General features: G+C 38.3%; 1 protein-coding gene across 2 annotated transcripts in view; it reads left to right on the top strand.

Annotated features, from left to right (window-relative positions):
• LOC121872683 (acylphosphatase-2-like) overlaps positions 1 to 26,823 on the top strand; it is a 41,222-nt gene that overhangs the window by 3,122 nt on the left and 11,277 nt on the right. Inside the window, exons 3-4 of one of the 2 annotated variants that reach the window (XM_042375665.1) lie at positions 3,673 to 3,689; positions 23,423 to 23,532. In XM_042375665.1, the coding sequence (XP_042231599.1) occupies positions 3,673 to 3,689; positions 23,423 to 23,532 (127 nt within the window). Of the gene's footprint in view, positions 1 to 3,672; positions 3,690 to 15,755; positions 15,866 to 23,422; positions 23,533 to 26,823 lie in introns of both variants that reach the window. The other variant, XM_042375664.1, reaches the window with a different exon arrangement.

Raw genomic sequence — 26,823 nt, 5'->3', positions numbered from 1 at the left:
TCGCAATGGTTGCCCCGTTTATTCGCAAATTCTTACGAGCAAAAATTTTGAATCGCGCGCCTCAACCGTAGCGTAGGACAGCGTGTGTACGTATTCCTCTACCATACGCTCCCGCTCGCCGCAGTCTCACACGTGCTGGCGTGTGTTTTGTGTGATCTCGCAATGCCTAAGCGACCAGCTACTAAAACTCCCAGCAATGTTGCTAAGAGATCAAGTGTGGCAGTTAAGTTGAACGTGAAATTGGATATCGTAAAAAGACATGAACACGGAGAAGGAACGTCGGTGATTGGGCGCGTGCACGGCTTGGCTCCCTCTATGGTGCATTCTATACGTACTGTAGTTAAAAGTGCCGACAAGATCAAGGAGATAGCCGGGTCTGCAACACCACTGACAGCTACGAAGGTGACGAGGTTCCGTGATGCTGAGATGGAGAGTATGGAGCAGATGTTGAGCACTTGGATTGATGACCAGACCCAGCACCTTAAAACACCTTTATCACAATGCATGATTCAACAGAAGGCAAGATCGCTGTGGAAAGATATAACTAAAGATAAACCCAACGTACCTGAGTTCAGTGCCAGCCGTGGATGGTTTGATAGATTTGGGAAACATATATCAATCCACAACCTAAAAATACAAGGAGAATCAGCTAGCGCCGACCATGAAGCAGCAGAGAAGTTCCCACCGTTTCTCACAACCATAATTAAGGAGGGTGGGTACAGTCCTAAGCAAGTCTTCAACTTGGACGAGACCAGACTCTTCTGGAAGAAAATGCCTCCATGGACCTACATATCTAAGGAGAAAAAGACCGCACCGGGATTCAAAGTTGCCAAGGACCGCCTCACTCTATTGATTGGTGGAAATGCTGAGGGTGACCTGAAGTTAAAGCCTCTCCTTGTGTACCGGTCTGAAACACCCCATGTTCTGAGGGGGGCTATGAAGGGACAACTTCCCGTCGTCTGGCGTTCAAACCGTAAGGCGTGGGTGACAGGGTCTGTGATGCACGACTACATGTTCAACTATGTGTCCGGTCGCATTAGTCGCTATAATAAGGAAAATAATTTTGATGATAAAGCTCTGATGGTGATCGACAATGCACCAGGTCATCCACCAGCTATGGTTGACTGGTGTAAGAACATTAAAGTTGTGTTTTTGCCTCCCAACACCACGGCTTTGCTGCAACCCATAGACCAGGGCATCATCTCTACATTCAAGGCGCTCTACACTTAGCGTATCATGGAGCAGCTGGTTGAGGGGACCGATGGAGAAGGGAAACCTACAATCCGGGAGTTTTGGAAAAAACACAACATCAGGAAAGCCATAAAAACATCAGTGATTCATGGGAGGCAATAACACAACAGAGCATGAATAGTGTGTGGCGTAAGCTGTGGCCCGAGTGTGTGCACAACTTCATTGGTTTCCCTTCAGTGCCTGCAATAAGGAAGACTATTGTGACTTGCAAAGAAGGCTGGATTCGATGAAGTGGGTGACGCTGACTTAGAAGACCTCCTCGACTCACAATGAAGAACTTACCAATAAAGACCCGATAGAACTGGAGAGGTTTCAACAAGAAGAAATGCCACTTGCAACAGAAGAAGCAGATGAAACTCCAACACAACTCCTCACTGTACAGAACCTAAGGAAGCTGAATTCTTCATTTGAGATGGCGATGGATATGGCATTAGAAATGGACCCTAATCTTCTTCTGTTGCAAGTGGTGTTGCAGACCCGGCCATCTCCTTGATCTTGTCAGCGCTTTTAACTATAGAATGCACCGTAGAGGGAGCCAAGCATTGCATTAGCCCAATCACTGATGTTCCTTCTCCGTATTCATGTCTTTTTACAATATCCAATTTCACATCCAACGTAACTGCCACACGTGATCTCTTGGCAAAATTGCTGGGAGTTTTAGTAGCTGGTCGCTTGGACATTGCGAGAGCACACAAAACACAACTGCGAGATCACACAAAATACACGCCAGCCCATGTGAGACTGAGGCGAGCGGGAGCGTATGGCGGAGGAATACGTACACACGCTGTCCTACGCTACGGTTGAGGCGCGCCGTAAGAGTTTGCGAATAAACGGGGCAACCATTGCGAATAGTGGAAATGGGTAATAATAAATTGATTGCGGATAAACGGGGTTACGAATACCAAGACTATGAATAACGGGGTTTGCCTACAGTACAGTGCCAGTATTATTTGTTCTCATATTTTATAATTTGTTTTTTACAGTTTATATATATAGTATATATATAGTATTTAAGGTACTGTACTGATTAGTATATTTTAACTGGATGATGAAAACAATTATTTGTACTATACAGTATTATTATTATTATTATTATTATTATTATTATGAAAACCTAACAAATCTATAGTGAAAACCATGATATACTGTACTGTACTTATAAAGAATTTTAAGGAAAATTTTATTTTTAATACTTATTGAGTTAAATATTTCTGAATGAATAATTGACTAATCAGAAGTATAATACAGTATACATTCTGTACTGTATTGTCTAATGGTAGACCCTGCTGCCATATGGCACCACAAAAATTGTGACCAGGTCCCAGGTTGCTGATCTGACTTTCTGCCTCATCGACACACAATTGCAGGGTCTCAATTGTTTCTTTTACTTTATTATATTTTTGCCCCCAGGCCCTGATGTAGGTCAGTGACCTGTGCCCAGTGGGGTAATCCCCGTAAAAAAGAAAACCAAAAAAATTGGCTCAGTCTTGGGGGGGCAATTTGTTGACTAACTCATTCTCCTGATTGAAGCCTCCTTGATGTTTTCCTTTGGGTTTATGTCACAAATGAAGTTTATATTCCACCAGGGCCAACAACTTTGGAAAATTTGAATGAAAGGATACTTGAGAAGCTCAGTATGATATGCTACAAAATGTATGGAAAGAAACAAAATATCACCTTGATATCTCCAGAAACTTAAAAAGGTGGTCATATTGAGCTTTTATAGCTTGAAAAAAAAATTGAGTTCCTCTTTAATAGTGTATATATCATGCTTTTTGCTGAAGCTTTGTTAGTTTATTTGTATTTATTTTATACTGTACAGGTATGGTGCTGTATACTATTTGCATTGATGCCTTGGGATTTGCTTTTGAATGCCTAAGTACAGTGCATTACTGTATATTTACAGTACTAGTATACTGTAAAGTATGAGGTACTTGCATGTGTTCTGGGTATCAAGTTCTATCTACAGGAGCGAACACAAACACCTGTAGAGTTTTCGTAGGTTCTATTTCCTGGATAAACCGATACACAAGGGAGGTGGCGCTCTTACTCTGTCTGGGGGTCAACTAGCCTTTCGGGTGACATGTGGTAAGTGATACATTAGCAGCTTCCATATGTCGCCAGGCACATTAATTAAGCGTGTGGGACATGGTAAATACATTGCCACATGCTGTTAGCTAGGCTGAATAAATAGTGTATATAAATGGAGCACATACATAATATACATACAGGATACATAATATACATACAGTACTCGTCTGCTTTCTGTAATGTATCCACTAGAATGCCATTTTCTTTACTACTAGAGTTTGATTTTCTCAAATATCCTTGACTGTTTATTAGTTATACTGTACACTTATTCTTGAGTGTGTTCTTGATGAAGACTCAGTATGTAATAATTACTGTTCCTTTTCATTTCAGGTGTCTTCTTTCGGAAGGTAAGATTTAAAAGATTTTATAGATCAGTGTGTATTGTAAATACTGTACTGTAGATTTTATAAGGATTCTTGGATTTTCTACGTACAGAACTGTAATACTGTACCTAAACTATAAGAATAAATGCACACTAGGACCAGTGAGAAGGCACGCCCAGAAAATTTATCTTTGTCATTAAAAATTTTCCTGTGCACATACTTCACTGCAGGTCTGAAGAAGAAAATCAGAAACTACTTGAGTGTATTTATATTCAGACTATTATCTTGAAATATGATTTACTTTTCAATAGGTGTGACACCTTGAATGGTCCACATTCAGTTATCTCAGGATGGGACTTACATATTATCTCACCATTTTTTTTTTTCTGTTCATGCTCCTTTTAAGCTTGACAAACAATACATTTCCCTGTTCCAGTGTACTAATATTGGACACTGTGTGATCAGTTTAGGTATGAATTTCACTCCATATGTATTTAAATGCACACTTTAATAACGGCTCTTGCAGATTAACCACGAGTATCCTTTTATAACCTGAGAATCATTGATGAGTAAACAGTGAGATTTTGCCAACTAGAACACTCCTGGTAGAGTCCATCTTTTTCAGGAGCCTCTTGACTCTCTTGAGGTAGGTTACATTGATTGCCCTTATGGATTAATGCAGACCTGTCAAATTACTTTACTACTTTATTCTCCTAGTTCCATGGTTACTTTGAGAGTCAGTGAAGCCACAGATACACCAGGAAAATTCACTCCACTTGGAACATTGACAGTTAACAACCATATCTATGAACTCCATGCTTCAACCCATGACATTTAACCTGTTCCTACCAGACCAGCTGAACCCCTTAAAATCACTTTGATACATCTTTAGTGGAACATTTTGAAGAGCTAAGGCCTCAGGTACTACATTGTGCATCTGGCAATTGTCATATACTGGTAACATATAGCATCTAGAAAATCTCTGCCAGAAACCAGCACACACCCCATTTGGCAATAAGCAGTTGTGATAGTTGTAAGCATATGTTGAAACTATATTTTCATTATCATCATAACTATGGTATTAGTAACACATAAAAAGGCTCCATATATCCTCTTACAGTATATAAATTGAAAATGTCTAATAATAATACATACTGCAAGATACTGTATATGCAAAAGAAATCTGTTAGTTATACTCTTCTGTAATTTTCTTGCATCACATATGGTAAACATGTACAGTACAGTATTTACATCTTATAGTATGTAGTATCATCTGTTCCAGTTAATGAATTGGATAAATTGATTAATTAAATGTCCATAAATAGATGCACAGTACCATACAAGATTTTGTGAATTGAATGTTTTCATGAAACAAATCCCAAGTGACATTTTCAATGGTGGCAATCAGTGGTGAAGAGGATAAAAGTATTGTAACCCCGGTTTTTATTTACCGGTACTACTGTAATTCAGTCATATATAAGTAAATACTGTACAGTGTTCAGCATTATTATTTTTCTTAGATAAGTGTGTGCCCAGTCAATCCTGTACAGTAGAAACAAACTGACAGTCTGTAGCTGCAGTCTATAATATCTTGGGTGGAAACACTCTTAGGTCTGGTACTTCCAGATTTCCTTTTAGTCAACCCTGTTTCTTGAATTTTCTTTATTTTGCCGATTTACCAAACTTCTATTCCAATTTCTTCTTGCCTTTCTTTACAAAACATCCCTCACTTAACCCTTTAACTGCTATCCTAATCTTCAGCCAACTTACCGAAATTGTGCAATTGTCGTCTTAAGACAATTGGCATTTGGCAGGGCCGGATCCAGGCTGATGCAGCCAATGCTCTTGCATCGCTCAGAAAATTCTGACCAGTGCAAAGGTATCATTATACAATCAGTCAAATACTTAACTTATCAATAACATGATCTCATTGTCAATGTTGACCTGCGTGGCCCACCAACTTCTGACTGAATTGGTCACTTTCCCTACCCGAGTGATAGGTTTGACAAACCGTTCCCAGGGATGGGATAATCGTAGCAGGGGGAGCCTAGGGGTGAGGTAAGGTCACAGGTAAGGTTACACTCACATTACCACCTCACCCATATTACCTAAACTCCATCTGGGATTCAATGCCTCAAGGGAGAATAAGAATATAAGAATGGAGGAAACTGCAGCAGAACTATTGGCCCATATTAGGCAGCCCCGTTTACACCCCAACTCCTATCATTCGTATATCTGTCCAACCTATATTTGAAGCTTCCCAGCATGTTTGAGTTAATGGTGATGTCCGGTAACTTGTCCACTCATCCACTACTCTACAGGTATTTTCAAACCAGTGTTTACCTATCTCACACAGAAATCTGAATTTGTCTAATTTAAAACCATTGCTATGAGATCGCTACTGGTTGGATGGTTTAAGTACCTTTGTTATGTCACCGTTGTTTAATCCCGACTTCCATTTATACATCTCGATCATATCGCCCCTCATTTTACGTCACGAAGGCATGCAAATTCAGATGCTTTAATCTTGTCTATACTCAAGGTTCCTAATGCCTGGGTTTAGTCTTGTCATCTTCCTCTGAATGTTTTTTAGGGATTCAATATCCTTCATATGAACCCAAGTACCTTGTTAGCCTTGTTTTGAGCAAGTACACATCGTTGTCTTTGTTTAAGATTCCTACTTATCATTACCCCTAAATCTTTCTCACAATCAGGTCAGGTGATGTGAGTGTAAACTTCTGTGAGGGGAAATCATGCATACAGATATAAGGAGTTTTTGTAGTGATGATTGTACCAGTCCTTTGCTGAGGAGGGCGACATTGCATTTTTTTTACCCTAACATCTACTGGTATTTATAGTTTCGTGCATGGTGAAGAGTGCTTTTTGAATTTCATAATGGATATTCGGAAATTTTTTATGTACTGTACAACGAACATCAATGCAAGTCTGTGTCTACCAGTAATCCAGTGACTGAAACATAAACAAGAATATGACAGTGAAGAAGAGACACTTACCTCATATGTGGTGCCTAGAATGGGAATGGCATATCTCCAAAATGCCTGTTTTGAGTAAATTGCATTTAAAGTTTATGTACCATAGAAACTACTGCATGGAAATCAATGAAACTTTCCACAAAAGTTGGACCGTAAAAGGGATGTTGCCACATCCCCAAACGCCCCCCCCCCCCTAAAAAAAAAAATAAATAAATAAATATCACCAAATTTTCATGAAACTGGGTATATTAGTTACGTGCTCTTCCAATGGAATTTTCAACCTTGCAGCGGCGTAAGCGATTCTCAGTCAGGCTTGATCATGTAGAACAAAGGCCAGTGAACATGCCTGTGGCCATATCTCTCAATCATAATTTTGGGTGCTTATGCCACTCCCATTCTAGGTGCCTCATATTGCAAATGTAACTATTGATCTGTGTGTACCTTGTACACAGAACATAAGAAAAGAAGGAAACTGCAAAGTTCCTTTTGGCACTGCACACACGAGGCAGCAAATATATGTTTGCATAGATAATAACTAACTGAAGTTATTTTTGTCATATATAGTAACTTCACATAGAGACTCAGATTTGGGACAAATACAAGCAAAACATCAACAGTGACTTTGCCTTGTATATTCATAGTATTGATGAGCTCTCAGACAACAGAAAATACAGTAAGAACTGTTGACCCAGCACTGGATACCACACAGGGATAGAAGTTCCCATCTACAACTATCAAAAAGCTAACAGAAGATTCAATAGTGAGTGGCTGTAACTATACCTGTGGCTTGTGTACAAGCTATCAACTGATGGATCTTTCTGCTTGCCATGTGTGTTGTTTGGTGTAGGAGGAGGTCGCAACAGCAGTAAGCTCAACAAACTTTACCAGTCTCCACTCACCAACTGGGTTTCAGCAACAACAAAACTGGCAGAATGTAGTACAAAGTCAGAATTACACTGTCAGTCTCTAATAATTGCTCGTGGTTTTTGCTCTCTTCAGGAGAGGAAGATACAGCCAGTGCATGGGCAGATTGTATCAGCAGAGTGCACGAGTTGCTTAAAAAAAGAAAGAAAAAAAAAGATAGTGTCTATGGTTAAGACTGTAATACTGCGTGGAAAGCAGAACATTGCACTCTGAAGTGATAGAGATGATGCCACTGGTGATGCTAGTACAGGTACACCACTAATTATCCGGGAACTGATGGTCCGGCACCTCCTTTAGTCCGGACAAAATTACGAGGGGGCACTTAACTTCCCTCCCAGCCTGGGTGAAGCTAGTTTTAGGCTTAAAGTTTTTATCTTATAAATTTAGCTAACTAGACTTGGCAAAATATAAATTGCATTGCTGGAATCCTTGTAAGATAGTGATTAATTTGAGTAAAAACTTCACATAGTTTGCACAAGAGATAGAAATTTTAGTCTTGTGTAGTATATTTGTGTACAAGTTTTGTAACTCATATTTTCGGGAAGATATACGTAACTTTCTTCATTTATTTTTACTCATTTACACGCACATACCATCCTAAATATATATTGTGAAAAATTTAAAGAAATAATTGTCCTAAGGGTAAACCTGTAATAAATTAATTACTAAAAATTTTATGTTTAGTGCAAACTATGTGATGTTTATACTGTACTCAAATTAATCACTATCTTACAAAAATTACAGCAAGGCAAATTATATACTGCTGAGGGGAGCAAACACCCAAGCCACTTGACCTCATCATAACACACAAGGAGGGTATGGTGGCCAAACTGGAACACCTTGCCCCAGTTGGCACCAGTCACCATATAGTGTTGTCATTCAGATTTAACTGTTACCTAGTTCAGGATAAGGCCAGGCCAAGGTGCAAATATTACAAGGGAAATTACAATGGGATGAGGGAAGAGATGAGAGGTATCAACTGGCCTGACTCATTAAGGCACAAGAACGCAGACACTAAGCTGAATATCATAACTACGGTAGTAAAGTGACCCATTTGATCAATAAATATATACCCAAGACCAAACCCAGTGCCTCTAGGAATACGAGGGGATCCCTACACATGAACCATGTGGCGGTCGACAGAGTTAAGAAGAAAACCTAGAAATTCAAGACATGGGTTGGGTCAAACGATGAGCAGGACAGGAGGATGTATGCAAGAGCCAGAAACCAAGCAAAGATAGAGTATAGAAGGGCTGAAAAAGAGTTCCAGAGGCTGGTTGCAAGCGAGGTCAAATCAAACCCAAAGGCATTTTACCGCTATGCAAAGTCGAAATTAAAAACGCGAGCAGGAGTATCAAACCTGAGGCTTGAAGATGGTAGTTACGCAGATTCTGACCAGGATAAAGCTGAGGCATTGAGCAGCTTCTTTTCCTCGGTGTTCACAAGAGAGGATGCAATTAACCTTCCTGCGTTTGAGGACAGACGGTTCAACACAGCACTGACCCACATTCTGTTCACATAAGCGTCCCGGCCCTGACATGGTGCATCCTAGATTGCTAAGAGAGTTCTGCAACGAGCTAACCGAGCCCCTGACGATCCTGTTTTGGAAATGCCTGAATGAACAAAAGGTCCCCAGTGAATGAAAAGTGGCTTATGTGAGTCCTATCTTCAAGAAGGGCGATCGTCACTCCACGAACAACCATAGACCGGTGAGCCTGACCAGCATAATATGTAAATTATTTGAGAGTATTATCAGAGATGCCACAATGGAATTTCTACTACGAAACAACCTTGTAAAGGATTACCAACACGGTTTTATGCTGGGGCGCTCCTGCTTAACACAATTGCTCAAGGTATTGGATATTTGGACCCATATTCTGGAACGGGGTGGTAGTATCGACATTATTTACCTAGATTTTGCCAAGGCTTTCGACAGTGTACCCCACGAAAGGCTGAAAATCAAACTGGAAGGGTACGGAATTCGGGGAAATGTCCTAGCGTGGATAGAAGACTTTCTACATGACCGCAAGCAGTGTGTGTGGTGGTTAATGGCATGAACTCATCATCCATATCTGTCACAAGTGGGGTACCACAGGGCAGTGTATTGGGCCCGCTGTTGTTTGTTTGTTTCATAAATGACATGCCTGACGTTGTACACTCCTCCATACAAATGTTTGCCGATGAGGCAAAGTTATTTTGGGAAATCAAGAACCAAGCAGACTGTGAAGAGCTGCAGAAAGACCTCTGTGGGCTCCAAGAATGGTCGAAGAAATGACTGCTGAGATTCAATGTCACGAAGTGTAAGAGGATGCACCTGGGGTGTACCAACGGTAAGGAGGCATTTCATATGTCTCAACGGGATGAAGAAACAGCACTATTTGAGACTGAATGTGAAAAGGACCTAGGTGTGTATATTGACAATGAGCTGAAGTTCTCGGGCCATTGAGAGAAGAAGGTAAATCAGGCAAATAAATTATTGGGTCTTATAAGGTCATTCAGTTATCTAGACGGTCCGTCCCTCGTAACGATCTTCAAGAGTGAAGTGCTTCCCCATCTGGAGTACTGTCACCCTGTCTGGTCCCTAAGATATGCCAGGGACTGTCGGTTGGTTGAAAATGTTCAAAGGAGCCACCAGACTGGTGCCTGCACTTCGGCACCTCAGCTACCCTGAGAGATTGGAGCTTATACTACAGACGGGCAAGGGGTGACTTAGTTGAGGTGTATAAGCATCTCAAGGGGCGCTACTCAGTTGAGTGTCCTTAATTGGAGCTGGCGGACGCTCGCCCCACAAGGGGTCACAGCTCAAGATTGAAGAAGCCGCAAGTCCAGAAAACTGTGAGGGCAAACTTTTTCGGAGTGAGGGTTGTGAACTCTTGGAACAATCTATCAGAGAGTGTTGTGACGGCACCGAGTGTGAGCTCTTTCAAGACAAGACTTGACCAACAGTGGAGCGTGTTCAGGTACATTCAGAAGCCGGTGCATGCCCAGTACTTGCCAACAGTGCGTAACAGACGTGACCGATCGACCAAGCGGCTAACGAGCTGATCTTTTGATGAAGAGGATAAAAGAAAAGGAAAAGTAATCCTTGACGTGACCGATAGCCCAAGCGGCTAACGAGCCGATCAATGGTGAAGAGAATTTAAGTTTAAAAAGTTAAGTTTAAGTCAATTCAGTGACATTTTTTAAGGAAAAACCACAACTCCTCCTGTTATTTGATAACTACACTCTGTTATCTCCCCTCTTGACAGCTGTCAACACGTCACCCCCTGCCCCCCTTCCTCACAGCCAGGGTAAAGGCAGTTTTGGCTTAAAGTTTTTATCTTATAAAATGTCGCAGACTAGACCTAGCAGCAACAATTATGGCAGACGAGGCCACATACAGGTGGTGTAATGGTTAGCATTCTCGCCTCGCAAGCAAGTGGACCCAGGTTCAATTCCCGGGCAGGGTGTAACTATGACTAAGTTTCTTTATACCATTTGCCTCTTCTACCCAGCAGTAATTGGGGACCTGGTTGTAAATCGGTTTGCGGGTCATGTTTCAGAGTGATGGTTAGCCAGTGCAGTTGGTGAGTTGTCTTGTCTTCTCAGATTATTCCTGACACTGGGTCATGCATCTGGTTAACTTAGGGTGTGGTTGTTGTGTTGGCGACAGCTTCTACATCTTAAACAAATTCACGCCTAGGTGGCCCAAGGGTTGGCCATCCTCGTACATGAGGTGCAACCGTTAAAAAAAACAAACATATTGTATCCAGTATTGGTTAAATCAGGTTAAATGAGGTGTAAAAATTCAAAAAACTTTTTGAAATCTGGCCAAGCCGCAACTGCAAAAACTGAAAGATTGTATCGGTCAGATTTGAGGTCTAGAACCAGCCCTGTTTGGTGCCATGAATTTAAAGTTGTGTGCCTAAAATCATACGAAGAATGGAGACTTGATGATTGGTAGACACTTTAGAGTGAGACACAAGGCTGTTGGAGCCTCAGATCTACTTACTATCATCATCCTGTCCTCAGTGGCCCCTCACCCTCTTCACAGCCTGGCTCACCACCCACTCTGCACCACAAAAACCCACCGCTGCATACCACAACCATGCCATGCCATTTGTCATCACAACCACCTCTTTCTTGCATCATAACAACAATCAGGGCTCAGCAGCTGCTAGTTACTCTGCCTCACTTCATTGATTCATAATTTGCCACCCATGATGAGTTCAGTGCAAAGTTTTTATGGCTTCGAAATTTTATATCTTCAGTTTCATGAGAAAAACCTTCATGTCATTTTTTTTTCTTTTTTTTGTGGGGTATCCTTGATTTCCCAAATGGTGCAGTTATTGGATTAAATCCTTTCCGACTTTGGCAGTACTGTACAGGTAAACCTCGAGATACAATATCCCAAGAAACGATATTCCGCTATATACTGTAGCACAATCAAAATAACTCGTTTTAACGATATCCATTGAATAGCCATCGATAGCCATTGGCTGGAAATTTTTTATCTATAATGCAAACTATGGGCTGTATGTATTACTCAAATTAATTCACTGTCTTGCAAGAATTCCAGCAATGTAAATTAAATTTTTCTATGACAAGTCAGTGACATTTTATAAGGAAACAATATTGAACCCTATGCATAACGTGTCTCTACCTTCACTTGTAAGCCTACCCATGTGCCGCCACACGGCCAACCCGCGCGCTACAGCCGTGTTTGGTTCTTTGTCAATCGTAAACTCGCTATCACATGGCTCCACAATTAATTATTGGCCAGCATTGTACACCCACTAAAAAATTATTCGGCACCCTTACGGCGTGATACAATATGACACGGGTACCCAGAGAGATTACAACGCCTGCAACTGCCTAGCTAATACTGTACTATAGACGAGCAAGGGTTGACTTAATTGAAGTTTCCAAACATCTCCGAAGACACTGCTGTACTCAGTCGAGTGTCCATACCTGGAGCTGGCAGATGCCTGCCACTAGAGGTTGAAGAAGCCACTAATCCAGAAAATCTTGGAATAATCTGCCAGAGAGTGTTGTGACAGCACCGAGTGTGAGCTCTTTCAAAACCAGACTTGACTAACACTGGTGTGGGTACAGATACATCCTGGAGCCAGTACATGCCCAGTACTTGCCAACAGTGCATAACAGAGACGTAACTGAATTTCCAAGCGGCTAACGAGCCGATCAGTGGCAAAGAGGATAAAAGTAAGAAGTAAAAGTAAATCAGTAATTCTCCTGGAGAGTGTTTTTCTGTCTAGCAGTCAAATGATTGAATGACACCTTAAAAATAGCTTTTAGAAATTAAAGTACAGTATTACCCCAATTTACGGTCAATTGAACCCACAGGGTACCGAGGAAAGTGAAAACCGCGTAAAGTGAACAACAGAACATACGGGATTAATTCCAATAGAGACTGGCCCGACCCCCAAACTCCACTTTTTCCGACTCAATACCTATGTTGTAGTAAAAATAACATCTTAATTTTATGATGGTATGCTCACACAATTAATATTTAAGAGAAATACAGTTGCAAGGTTAATGACCATTCAAATAATGGACTCAAATCCCCCCCCCCCCTCTTCCCAGCTCACTAGCTCCTACCTCTCTGAGAAATGTTTGGGTGAAAACACTAGATTTTAACGTTTAGTAATAAATAATACCTCAGACTAAAGTTAGGATAATATAATTGACATTTCTGGATTCCTTGCAGGTCAGGGAATATTTTGAATGTAAACTTCATATATTTTGCACAAAAGATAAAATATTTGCTTTGTGTAAACCAAATTATTACATTAGATCTAAAATTTGTATGTCTAATGCAAAATCAATGATGTTTATATTCAAAATGATCATCAAATTGTAAGAATTCCAGCAATGTAAATTATATTCTGGCCGGGTAATTTGTATGAATTTTATGAGCTAAAAAAAAAAAATATATATATACTTCACTGTGTATATGAGTAGATGCACCGCGTTAAGTGAAAGTCTGGTTCTGGCAAGGTACCGCGTAAATGAGAAAATGAGAAATCACGGAAAGTGAAACCGTGTAAAGCGGGGTAATACTGTAGTCCATTTTCATGAGACCTTATGGTAGAGCTTCAGTGGTGTACTTTGATCAATAATCTAAGGCAGCCGTATGGGTAGGAAGGAGTTCAAAGCACATATTGACTTACCGTATGTCCAATGGGTGGGGAGCTGCTCCAGCAATATAAACAGATTCATAACGACAGTGTAACTGCTGCTTGAGAGATAAAGCTCCCTGGAAATGGAAGCTTTTAGAAATCCATGTGGTTGTTGAAATCTTAACGGTTACTCCTCTTCTTATGATTATAAAATAATGTCACAATTCAATCTTCACTTTTTAATGGATACATTATTAAAGGTTTGGGTAGATTTAATGAAAACTTTCAAAATATGTACAGTACGTATCTCAAAAAGTATCTGTCCACACTGTGTGAAACATTATGAGACCATGAATGATAGATATTGGGATATGTGCGTTCCTGCCCTGTAAAGTTTAACATAAGTAATGCAATGTGAATTTATTTCGGCATATTTAATATGATGTTTGGTTACCAGATGTACTAGTAAGATCAGTATGCCACAGAGCCACGTATGCCAACTCTCCCTGGACATTACGAGTTTGCAAGTTGTATTTCAGAAGTCAATGAAAAAAATGATTAGCGAAATCCTTACGAAAATCACGTTTTGTTTTGAACATCAGCTGATAAGCTGAGGAGGTACTCAGCCAATTCAGTCATCTCTTCTATGTTTACATTCGTTTCCAATGGAGTAAATATCAAGAAAATTGTGCTCTTTAATATTTGTGCATTTTTTATACAGTATTAAAATTATTGGTCATTCTAAAATGTAGCCATCCAAGCTCTGTCTACATAAAGTTTTTCAAGTATTATTTTTGGCTCGATATATGTAACTTTATTAATTTATTGAAACTCATTTACCTGCACACACTGTCCTAAGGGCAAAGCTGAACTGTACATTTACTCAGAATAATGAACAAAATGATAACTAAAATTTTTGTCTAGTACAAACTATGGCATGTTTACATTCAAATTAATCACTATCTTATAAGAATTCCAGCAATGCAAATTAAATTCTCCCCTGTCACTTCTATTAAATTTTATAAGCAAAAAACAAAAACTCAATCTAAAGGACATAAATAAACAATTAAATACTTCACACCTCGGCGCCAACTGTCAAACATGTCACTGTCACCCCCACCTTCCCAAGAAAGGTTTGGGGGTTTTCAGTAGGCTTTAAGTTTTTATCTTATATTGTATCTCAGACTAAAGTTAGGAGAATATAATTTGCATTGCTGGAATCCTTGCAAGACAGCGAATAATTTGAACATAAACGTCATATATTTTGTACGAGATAAAATTAATCACCTGTATCACATTACAGTAGTGATTTAAGAGTTCTAGTGTAAATGTACGTATATATATACAGTATAGTGAATTAATGGCGATTTAGGGGAATTTTAGGAGAACATGTGACTTTATGCATTTTTTCCTTTACTTTGTATATACTTTTCTGTGAGCTGGAACCAATTACCCAATATCCCATTGAAACAATGGTTTCGGTTAACGAAATTTTTGGTTAATGAACGACCTCATGGAACGAATTGAGTTCGTTAACCGAGGCACCACTGTATATATTTTGTATACGGTACAGTACAGTACGTATATATTTTTGCGTGATGACTTATTTTTTACTTTCATTTACTTTATTTTGTTATTCTATTTCTTATTTTGTCTTAAATTAAGTGATATTAGATGTATATAAGGACTTAGGCTATGATATACATAGTGGGATATTAAACATTGTTCTGTAAGTACAGTATGCATATAGCATGTGTTCCAACTTAAGAACGTCCTCAGGAACAGAACCCATTCATAATCCGGTGACCCCCTGTAGTTTGTAATTTGGAACACTGAATAATAATTGCAGTATTGTATACAGTATAGTACCCCCTGTACTGTACTTAGATAATAACCACTAAATTCTTTTACCCAGAATTATCCAAATAATTAATCCATTAATTTGAGGTTTAGGGATAAGGACCTTATTGTAAACTTGAATAAATTGTTGTGTAGTATTTTTTAGCTCTGTTCATAAAAGATAATCATCAACTAGCTTTTTTTCTTTGCAAAAGTACACACAGAAGAAGGCGAAAGAACTGGCATTGCGAGGATGGTGTAGGAATACAAATGGAGGAACTGTCAGCGGCCTGTTGGAGGGACAGCGAGACCGGGTTGAAACCATGTAGGACTTATTTGGAACTATATCAGTGACAATCTAATAACAGTCAAACCTGAGCATTACATTCACTTACAACTGTTTGTCAGTTATTAGTCATAAATTACTGTATTTCTTTTTCGTTCTTCTCCATTATATGGTACAGTCTTTGATAGGTTAAGTTGCAAGCTTGAATAAGTAAATTGCAGACATTTAATTTTTTTCCCATTTGCACATAAATTACTTAAAGGTGACTCATAAGTACTTGGTAAAGAAACAAGTCAGAAGTACAGGTATACTACTCTACAGTACAGTATAGTGGGTTTTAAAGTTATTGTAAGTAAACAGAATGGCAAGGTTTGACTGTTTGTCATGCATCAGTTATAATTAATCTGTAGCATTTACATATTAAAATTTGTTGAGACTTTCAAAATAATTTTGTCATTTGGAAATGGAGTAGAGGCAAGAAAATATGGCAAGTACAGTTATACTCTGAACTGTACTAAGCCTCATTTGGAATGAGTCTTCCGCCAGCTTGGAGTATACATAACTTGTTGTAAATACTGTAAGTGATTGATTTTAAGGTCTCCTTTAACAGCTGAGCCTAGATTGGGTAGAATCAAGTACAGGGCCCCCCTCAAATTTGCGGATTTTTATTTCGCGGTCCTCAATTATTTGTGGATGACACTGGATGTACCCAAGAATGACTATGGGTAGTTTTAAAGTTGCTGTCATTTTCGTGGCTGGGATATATATATAGTGTGTGTGTGTGTGTGCGTGTGTGTGTGCGTGTGCGCGTGCGTGTGCGCGCGCGCGCAGTGGCGGCTCATGAAAAATAAAATGGAGGGACTGCAAGCCTCACACCGAGTCCCCACCAAACAATAAGCATGGAAAGCAGAATAAAGTATTTGCCTCGTCACAACCACAGAGCCATTCACATTTCTGATAAACACTGATGTTAAACTGGCGTGTATATTCTTTGTTCCTGCTTGTACTGTTCTGAAATTCCATGCTTATTGTTTGGTGGGGACTCAGCCCTATGTATATATATATATATATATATATATATATATATATATATATATATATATATATATATATATATATATATATATATATATATATATATATATATATATATATATATATATATATATATATATATATATATATATATATATATACAAATCACTGTAGGTGATCTGGTATATGCTGATAACCACAGGAAAGAAGAAACCACGAAGTTCCCAAGCTTTCGTGTACTCACCCTGAAGATGTGAGTTACAGCTTGGGAACTTCGTGTTTCTTCTTTCCTTATATATCTATATACATATACATATATATATATATAATGTAACCCACAGGGTACCGCCTTAGCTTTCGTCTTTATTCAAGACATCTTCAGAGGCAACTAGATTACATGGACAGAGAGAGGCTTAAAGTGACCTAAAAACATGAGGTCAGGTCATAATGATGACATCCACTAATCCCCACACCAACACAACCGTAGAGGAGCTTAAATGGTTAATGTAACCCACAGGGTACCGCGGAAAGTGAGAAACGCGTAAAGTGAATAACATAACATATGGGATTAAATGAAATAGAGACCAGCTGACCCCCAAACTCCACTTTTTCCAACACAATACCTATGTTCTAGTAAAAATAACATCTTAATTTTATGATGGTACATGCACACAATTAATACTTAAGAGAAATAGAGAAATACAGTCGCCAAGCTAATGTCCATTCAAATAATGGACTCAACTCCCTCCCCCTCTTCTCACACTACACTCGCTGGCTCTTCCCTCTGAGAAATTTTGGGGGGAAAACCAGGTATAGTAATAAATAATACCTCAAACTAAAGTTAGGATAATATAATTGACATTGCTGGATTCCTTGTAAGACCAGGAATATTTTGAATATAAATGTCATATATTTTTCACAAAAGATAACATATTTACTCAGAGTTAACATTACATCTAAAATTTGTATGTCTAATGCAAAATCTATGATGTTTATATTCAAAATGATCATCAAATTGTAAGAATTTCAGCAATGTAAATTATATTCTGGCCGGGTAATTTGTATGAATTTTATGAGCTAAAACAAATATCTTCAGTTAATAAAAAAAAAAAATATTCTTCATGACACTATCTGTCAATCAAAGTACCCCACCTTGCCTCCCCCCTCTTCCAACCAGCCATTTTAACATTTATTTAGCATATTGATAATATATGCAGTACAGGCTCAGTCTGGCTTTGTTTACTGTCGAGAGAGCAGCCATTTTGTTGGTGTCTTGAATATTTTTGCATTTTTCATTGAAATTATTGGTCATTCTGAACTTTAGTTAACATATTGATAATATATAACACAGTGCAGTGTTGATTTAAAGAAAATAATCTTGAATTACACCAAGTGAACTTAAATTTTATTGGTGAAATTACTGCATCAAGCATGGGTCCCCTGAAAGGTGATTTCTCCTCCATCCCCACTTCCTTCTCTTTGCCCTTCTCCTCCACCCCCACTTCTAATTCCCATCATCATCATCATCAACCAGGAGCCTTCTACATACACACCTCAAAGTAAGTGTACTTTACTGCATTTTTTTTTTTTACTTTGTATGTACTTTTCAATGAGCTGGAACCAATTACCCAGTATCCCATTGAAACAATGGATTCGGTTAACGAACGACCTTCTGGAACGAATTGTGTTCGTTAACCGAAGGACCACTGTACAGTACTGTATATGTTTTTATGACAAATGAGAATACACAGTAGGTTGGCAGAAACAATAATTTTTATCTAATAAAATTATCATACATAATATTAAAAGAACTAGAACATCAAAAAGAGTCCCATTATGTTACCTCTCCAATACAGTGACCCCCTCGGTTAACGAACTCAATCCGTTCCAGAAGGTCGTTCGTTAACCGAAACCATTGTTTCAATGGGTTTTTGGGTAATTGGTTCCAGCTCACCGAAAATTTCCTAAATTCAACAAAAATGGTAGAAAAGTTCACTTACTTTGAGGTGTGTATGTAGAAGGCTCCTGGATGATGGTGATGGGAATTAGAATGGGGGTGGAGGAGAAGGAAGAAGAGAAGGCATTGGGGTGGAAGAGAAGTCACCCCATGGCACCATTTCACCCATAAAATTTTAGTTCTCTTGGTGTAAGTCAAGATTATTTTCTTTAAATCAACACTGCACTGCATTATATATTGTCAATATGTAAAATATATTTCAAAATGACCAATAATTTGCTTGGAATCACAGAAAAAAAGCGTTTAGTTGAAGAGAGTCTCAAGCAAGATGTTACCTCCAGTGAAAACAGAGAGAGACTAACGCCTGTTTGCTGTGTTAAGAGGCTGGATGCCGCGCATTAAACTAGTCACTTTACCTTCAATTATGTTCAATAATTGTTAAAATGACTAAAAAATTGAATATTAAACTTTTAAAATTATTGAATAGTATAAACTTCTTGATGTTTACTAAAATAGTAAGGAATTTAAGCCCTAGAACCGATTAATGTATTGGCGGACTGATACTAAAGCTGGTTGCCCGGCCAGTGCAAGCAAAAACATGTTGAGGTCGGTTCGTAAGAAATTCGTTAACCGAATTTTTGTTCGTTAACCGAATTGAAGATCCATATGGAAGGCAGTTCGTTAACCGAAATTTCGTTAACCGAGGCGTTCGTTAAACGAGGGGTCACTGTATAATAATTTGTACCACTCTCATTAGGTTGAGTTTCTGAATGTCATCCTGGCAATGACTGAAACTCTTAAGGATAAATTATCAATGCTAGCAAGATAGTAAGTACATTAAATACTCTATAGGAATTGGAAAGTCAATGACTTTTAAATTTAGATGGGTAAAGCAAGTCCATTCAGCATAAATACCTATTTAGGCTGGGAAGGACAACTTCATCATGATCAACAGTTTACAGCCATTTCTCATAATTGCATGGTTAGGCAAGATTACCCAATAGCAGCTGTTGGGTAAAACCAGAATGCTCACCACAGTAAATTCAGGGCACCAGCTTAGAAAATGCGCCAGAGGATGGGCACAGCTTTGATGACCCTGTTACCATCAGGCATGTTGAAGCAAAGTTTATGATTATGTTCCTCATGCCAACCTACAGAGTGGCAAGGCAGGGTCATACCTCCCTGAGGTAACCAAAGACATATTTACAATATTCTGTTTATAGCTAAGACTTACTGGGTAAAAGGGGCAAATGTTTCCATTATGTCTAAATTTGGACACACAGACGCACATACCAAAATAGATTCTCAATTCTCAAATGAACATACGAATGTAACCGACTAATCCCAAAGGGAGGCTAAAAAGTGTTTTTCCAACTGACAATTGGAGTAAAAAAAATGGAAGTTACTCCCAAAACACACCAAAATATGTACTTTTAAAAGCCTCAGGCCAGGCACCAGCATCTGGATTAAAAGAATCATAAGACGGGCAGAGCTACACATTGTACAATTTAAGCAGAGTGGCCCACAACTATGTTGCCACCCACTTTTAAGGTGAATTGGGAAGGCTGTGTGAACTGACACTTGCAACATGTTACCAGTACAGCATACACAATTTTAATTCATACTGTACTATCAGGACCGGATGGCCACAACCAAAATTTGAGTAAAGCACGTGGAAATATTACCAAAGTATTATGGTACTACTGATTATGTTCCATTAGGACTGGAACAAAGCAGTATCATCTGCCTAGTCAGCTCAAGTTGACTGGAAATGAGGGATTCATTCATGAAATGACACTTCATAGCAGAGCCTTTGAGGGTCGAGAAGAGCATGTTAGTGTGACAGTGAAGACTTCTAGCCTTTAGTCTTGAGTAGGTAGTAATCATTGCCTACCAAACCTCTCTTTAGTAAAGGATAAGAATGTGATGGGAAGGTCACTAAATTTTTTAATCAGTTCCAGTCAACAATGTCAGGGATCCTAGGAACCCTGGGATGTCAATCCATAGACTTGTTTTACTATACTGTACAGTACAGTACTTTAGGTGCCCAAGCTAGGTATCATCTGTAAGGCCTGCTCCATATTAAACACATTTTTAAGTCTTAATGCACTGAGTTTAAGCGCCCCTTTCCATTGATGAGGGTCTTTGTATTTACTGTACAACCAGCGTTTTAAGAAAATTGAGTCGCGAAGGACACCACACTACTTTGGTTGACAAGGAGGTGTGGCAATAAAATTAACTTATAATATTGGAATGAGTTCATTTTACCACCACACTTCCCTGTCAAACACTGTAGTGCAGTGTCCTTTGCAACTCAAAATTTTTTAAACTGGTTGTAAACATGATGACCCCCATCAATGGAAGAGTGATTAAAACTCTGGGTGTAAATCTCCTTAATCATCTTGAGTCTGTCATATTTTACAAGTATACTGTAGGTTCTAGAATACCCACAGATATTAAATATAGTTTTCCTTTATACACATCACCTGTTGATCAGTTTAGCGTGTAGTTAATATATAGCTTGACTATGTCTTAGCTGAACTCAGACAATTTTATTTCCTCTTCTGTATCTTATATTGCTGACATCAATATACCCTGTAATGTTATTCTTTATACGATTAAGAACATTAATCAGCCCAGGTGCTTCTCTGCATTCACAACCTCTTTAACTGTCTCTCAGTTCTATGAGTACCAGTCATAATTCACTCACTCACTGATAAAAATTTTAATGCAGTTTATGACCAAGTCCTGTTATCTTATTACAGTAGGATTCTACCTATAATATATCAAATACAGTACATGTACAGTAGTTACATAGCACACCTACCCTGTTCAAAGCGGTTTTCCTTTTTTTTTTTTTTTTAAGAACCATAATACATATAGCATAATGTAACTAGAAAACTGCTCTTTCTAATTTTCACTTTCATAAGATTGCATGTCCCATGTGAGAATGGTCAGCATCGTAATCATCACAGTATATACTAGAGTAGCCAGTTCTATACATACCATAGTAAATAATGCCCTGATAACCTAGACTGGACCTGAACTTGAAGTTTTGTTTTGGGGTTTAAATTGGTGTTACCAACTCTCATGGTGTCTTAGTACAGAATACAGGTATCCTTCAATATATGAATGGGTTAGGTTCCCCCAACAAAAATCATTCATTAAGTGAATTTTCACACCGAATGAAAGAGCATATGGGAAAAATAAGGTTCAGTTCCCCAATGACAAAAATACACCAATATCATACAGTACCCCCAAAAACAAGAAATCGGTTCACAAACAAGAACAAAACCTACCTAACTAATGATAAATAATACACAACCACTCTAATTTACTACCTAACACATGAAAAATAACTTCAGTACAGGTACATTACCTTATGGGAGGGCAGTCTGGGCTCACCACCACAAAGGGGTGAGCAGGGGCCTTACTCACAGAGATGAGGAGGGTTGTCCACCTCATCACTGCTGTCTGCCAAGGACAACACAGTCCTCAGCATACTTGTAAATTGTGGCCACAGTAGAAGCAACCACACCAAGATCTTTCCCAATCTTGGTAGGGCCATCACTGCATTCATGACGCTTAATTAATTCCAGCTGTCTCAAAAGTTACAGCTTTTCGCAATTTCTTTGGTGTAGTACGGGTAGCCGAAAGTTCAGCAGAACGCTTGGATGCCATAATGAAAGGATGGCACAAATACACACAGATATAGAGATCACTTCACACACACAACAAATAGCAGAAGGAAAGACGCGAGCTTGTAGGAGGTACATTGAAGGAGGGAAGGGGTTATGATCAGTGAGCGAGAATATGTCTCTGTGCATGTCTCCCAAAGATGGCCGCACCAGCTTACCCCCGGCGTGCGAAACTTGAAATTTTGCCCGGACCCAAATTCACATAAGCAGGGGAACCTTTCGTGTCTTGAAATAATGGTGTAAATTTAGGAAATTTGTTTAAGCAAATTTTCGTATCTCAAATGTTCGTATATCAAGGATACCTGTACTGTACTATATTCACCCATATACAGTTTAAAGTTTTATAAATTTTCAATTGTTACAGTCCTCTCAAATACTGTATAGAGAAATTTGTAACCCCTAATACTGTACCATGAATACTGTCTTCAAGAAAGTAATGAGCTACAGTGTAATTTCTTACCTATTGGGATTGTGTATTGCTTAGATTACTGGAGCCTAAGTATGAAGGACTTCAGCATACAAGCTGCTTTTTTCCTCCTCATTCGATATAGTACAGTACTTCAGGGATTAATATTCTCTTTTCTAATAAACTAATGTTTTTATTTCTGTTTCAGCATATACACTTCCCCCAACTTCACTTTCAGCATGAATTATAGTACATATACTGTATAATAGAACTTTTACTTCTCTCTGCTTAGCTCATCATTTGGATCATTATCAGATGCAGTGCCCATGATTGGAAACTTATGCCTTAAGTAGTGTCTCATGGTTGGCTGTGCATGGTAAGAAGTATGAATGCTGAAATTAGTTTCCAATTTACTTACAAAATATGAACTCCAGCAGTGTTCCATGCAAGGAAGATGATATTATTCTAGAGTATAAAAGTTTACTTGTTTGACCCAACAGTACACTCAAGACCAGGGGATCAAGTTAGGTGTACGCGGCTGGTGCATGAATACATACCATGGTACAGTGATGGGGCAGGTGGAGGGACCTCGGGAGATGGTTATGCTAATGTACGTTTTAACACTGTGCACGTTGCGCTAGAGTGAGACATCATAAAACATCCCCGTCTCATTTTAAACTCGATATTAGCATGTTTGAGTGTTGATTTACCTGTGTGAATCTTAAATGCTTTTCTGGGGCTGCATTCTCAAAAGCATTTACCTGGACTGTATCTCTTTGTTTACCCCGTAACTGGAGTTACAGGTTCCGATCGGTATTCTCAAAACAAATATTTGGCAGTGGACTTCGTAAGCGAGTCCGTATTTGAGACCGTAACTTACAGGACCTCCTTAGCTACTGTAACATGGTCAACCCGGATATAGTAAGTTGCTATTTCCTGATTGCATAGCAAAAATTAATAATACTGTATATGTTGTAATAATGCTTGTTAGACTTGTTTTATAATAGAATAATGAAGAAAATGTTTTGTACATTAACCTACCAAAATACGATATTACAGTGTGTCTTTTTAGTTAATTTTTACGAAAAGAAGAGGTTGAAGTGTGTTTCTATTTGTCACGGAATGGAAGAGACGCGTCTTTTGTCTTCTTACTACAACTTTTCAAGTAATTTGTACCAAAATAGATTTTTTGTATTGTTCACATTTATAGTACAAATATTTTTTATGACTGAATAAACTTGCAGATAGACCTTATTAATGTGGTATAGCCGTAGATATCTGTCATTAATGAAAGCCAAATACGAGGTCAAGTGAACATTTTTGCCTAGACACCGCCTTCTTGGTATGGCTAGGACCAAGTTATAACAAGCTATTCTGCCAAGTATCCAAGAAGTACCCATGACTCATTGATAAGTAATACCTAACCCAATCTAAGTTCATCAAACCTAATAAAAAAGTGGCTTAAAATTAACAGTGGCATAGTAATTTTTTTTTCTTAGAAAAAGAATTGTTTATAGGTTTTTCATATAATACATTCAGTAGTGATTTTTTTGCTGCAAAATTAGTGAAATGTGTTTTACCCTCACAAAATCTAACATTACCTAATCTTACCTTACCTTATCTAACCTAACCTAACCTAACCTAACATTACCCTATCTAACCTAACCTAAGAAAGCTGCAATGCACATGACAAGCAATTAAGTTTTCTTGAAAAATTTAAATTTCTTAAAAAAAAAAATACATTTGCAGAGGTAAACTTTTTTATAATCATTTCTCCAACATATCTATAAACCTGTTGATGATATATAAACGTAACTTAGGATGCTACTATTATGCATTTTAACCTTTGATTATCTTTGCAAATGGATTATAAAAAGGGAAAGGTTAGGTTAGGTAAGAAGGTAAGGTAAATTTAGGATAGGTTAGGTAAAGATTAGGTTAAGTAAAGGTTTGGTTAAGGTTAGGTTAGTTGAAAGTTAGGTAATGTTATGTAAGGTATGGTTAGGTAAAGGTTTTGTTAGTTAAAGTTAGGTTAGGTAAAGTTAGGTTTGGTAAGGTAAAGGTTGGATTAGACAAAGATTAGGTTTGGCAAAGATTAGGTAAGGCAAAGTTTGTTAGATTAGGTTAGGTAAAGGTTAGGTTAGGTTAGATTAGATTATGTTAGGTAAGGTTACATTGGGGTAAGGTACATTACACTAATTTTGCAGCCAAAAAAAAAACTGACTACTGATTGTATTAAACCAAAAACCTTTGAAAAAACACTTTTTGTAAGAAAACATGCGATGCCACTCTTATGCAATTTTACCACTCTTATTATATACGATTATTTTGGCCATTGGTTAACCATTGTCCTCAAGTATTACTCAAACATAATTCCATCATCATTAATGATGCTTAAAGTACGTATCTCTGGTACTGTATGTAACTGATGAGGCGTTTTGAGAATGCGGTCCCTTTACAGTGCAGTACTCAAATGTAACTTTTGGAACTCTTTAAGTAAGGTAACATTTGTTCATTCTCATGATTATTCTAAATTCTTATCAGTTTAGTTTCATAATGATATGCATATTCTTTTGTCTCACTTGAAATAACTTTTGTATACAAATGTAGCCTTAATGCAGGATGAGCTAGAAAATAGTCATATTACTGGAAAAAAGTTTAATTAACAAACATTTAGAGATGTGCTTTTGACCAGTTATACAATCTATTGCTTTCTCCTTAGTAATTTTAAATTGAGGGAAGTGTAACCAGATACTGTACTACTTTCAAGCATTATAGTTATGTTTATTTATCAAGATACATCTTATTTCCTACAATTTGTATTTTGGCACAGATCTCTAGTACAGGTATAATATTTCATTATATGAGAATGCCCAGTACTTGCACATTTGTTCATTTATGGCCCATAAGTATAAAATACGCACACCAGATGCTTTTTAGTAAAATATTCCATGCCTTTATTATGGCACATGTCCCTGCCAACCCAGTAATGTTTGATGCTCGCTTGTTGCATGATGATGGTTACCACTTATTTGAGCCTTTTACATTAGATAAATTGATTTTTTTTTATCTTATTTAAGATATAATCCAAAGAATTATTAACCAATAGATTTTGTTACTTTTTACCCAGACCTGATTTGTATTGAGAGAGAAAGAGAGAGGGAGAAGGGGGGGGGCTTGCTTGACTTTGGTGAACGTGGCAGGTAAATTTGTTGTTGGTCCACATGGGACTGAACTGCTTTTGGAGTAGTGTGTCAGAGATTAGGGTTATAGGTTTGAGGTCAAAGCAAGTTTTCATCAAAGCTCAAAAACTGGTTGATTTACTGTCAAAACATGGCAATTAGGTTACAGGGTGACTTGCAAAGAAACCACTACATTTTTATTAAGTTACGACCTACTCGACTTACGACCACCCGCACTTCCGACCTGCCTCAGTCTTACCAAAATTTGGTCAAATTACGTATTTTTTGAGTCCCAAAGTCAGTACACAGACAAAATTTTCGTTTGTAATTCACTTTAAAATGGCTGGCAAGCTTAAAAGTGAGAGTTTTGTGGTGCTGAGAAGAAAAAGAGACACCCATTTTAGATTTTCTATGTATTATTTAAGCATTTCCGACTTACGACCTGGATTTGGGTCTCTAACCCCATTGTAAGTCGGGGAGGAGCTGTATATGAATTTTTTTTTATTATTATTTTTTTTTAAGCCTGCATAGTAACCCCCTATCGCTACCTTTCCCAGCAGCACTGAGAAATACGTTTTCCTACATTATTGTAATGTGTTTCCTCCTGTTCGTGTGTGATGCTATTGGGATTATATAGCACTGAAATTCCTTTTCCAGACTGTGGAGTAAATTGGGCCATTGATCAAATGGCTTTACTGGCCCCCCTATCCCACTTTCAT

This window comes from Homarus americanus, unplaced genomic scaffold (genome assembly GCF_018991925.1).
Source record: "Homarus americanus isolate GMGI-L3 unplaced genomic scaffold, GMGI_Hamer_2.0 scaffold39155, whole genome shotgun sequence".
NCBI lineage: Eukaryota > Metazoa > Arthropoda > Malacostraca > Decapoda > Nephropidae > Homarus > Homarus americanus.
The sequence above is the reverse complement of the archived record's forward strand: the minus strand, read 5'-3'. Positions and strand labels throughout refer to the sequence as shown.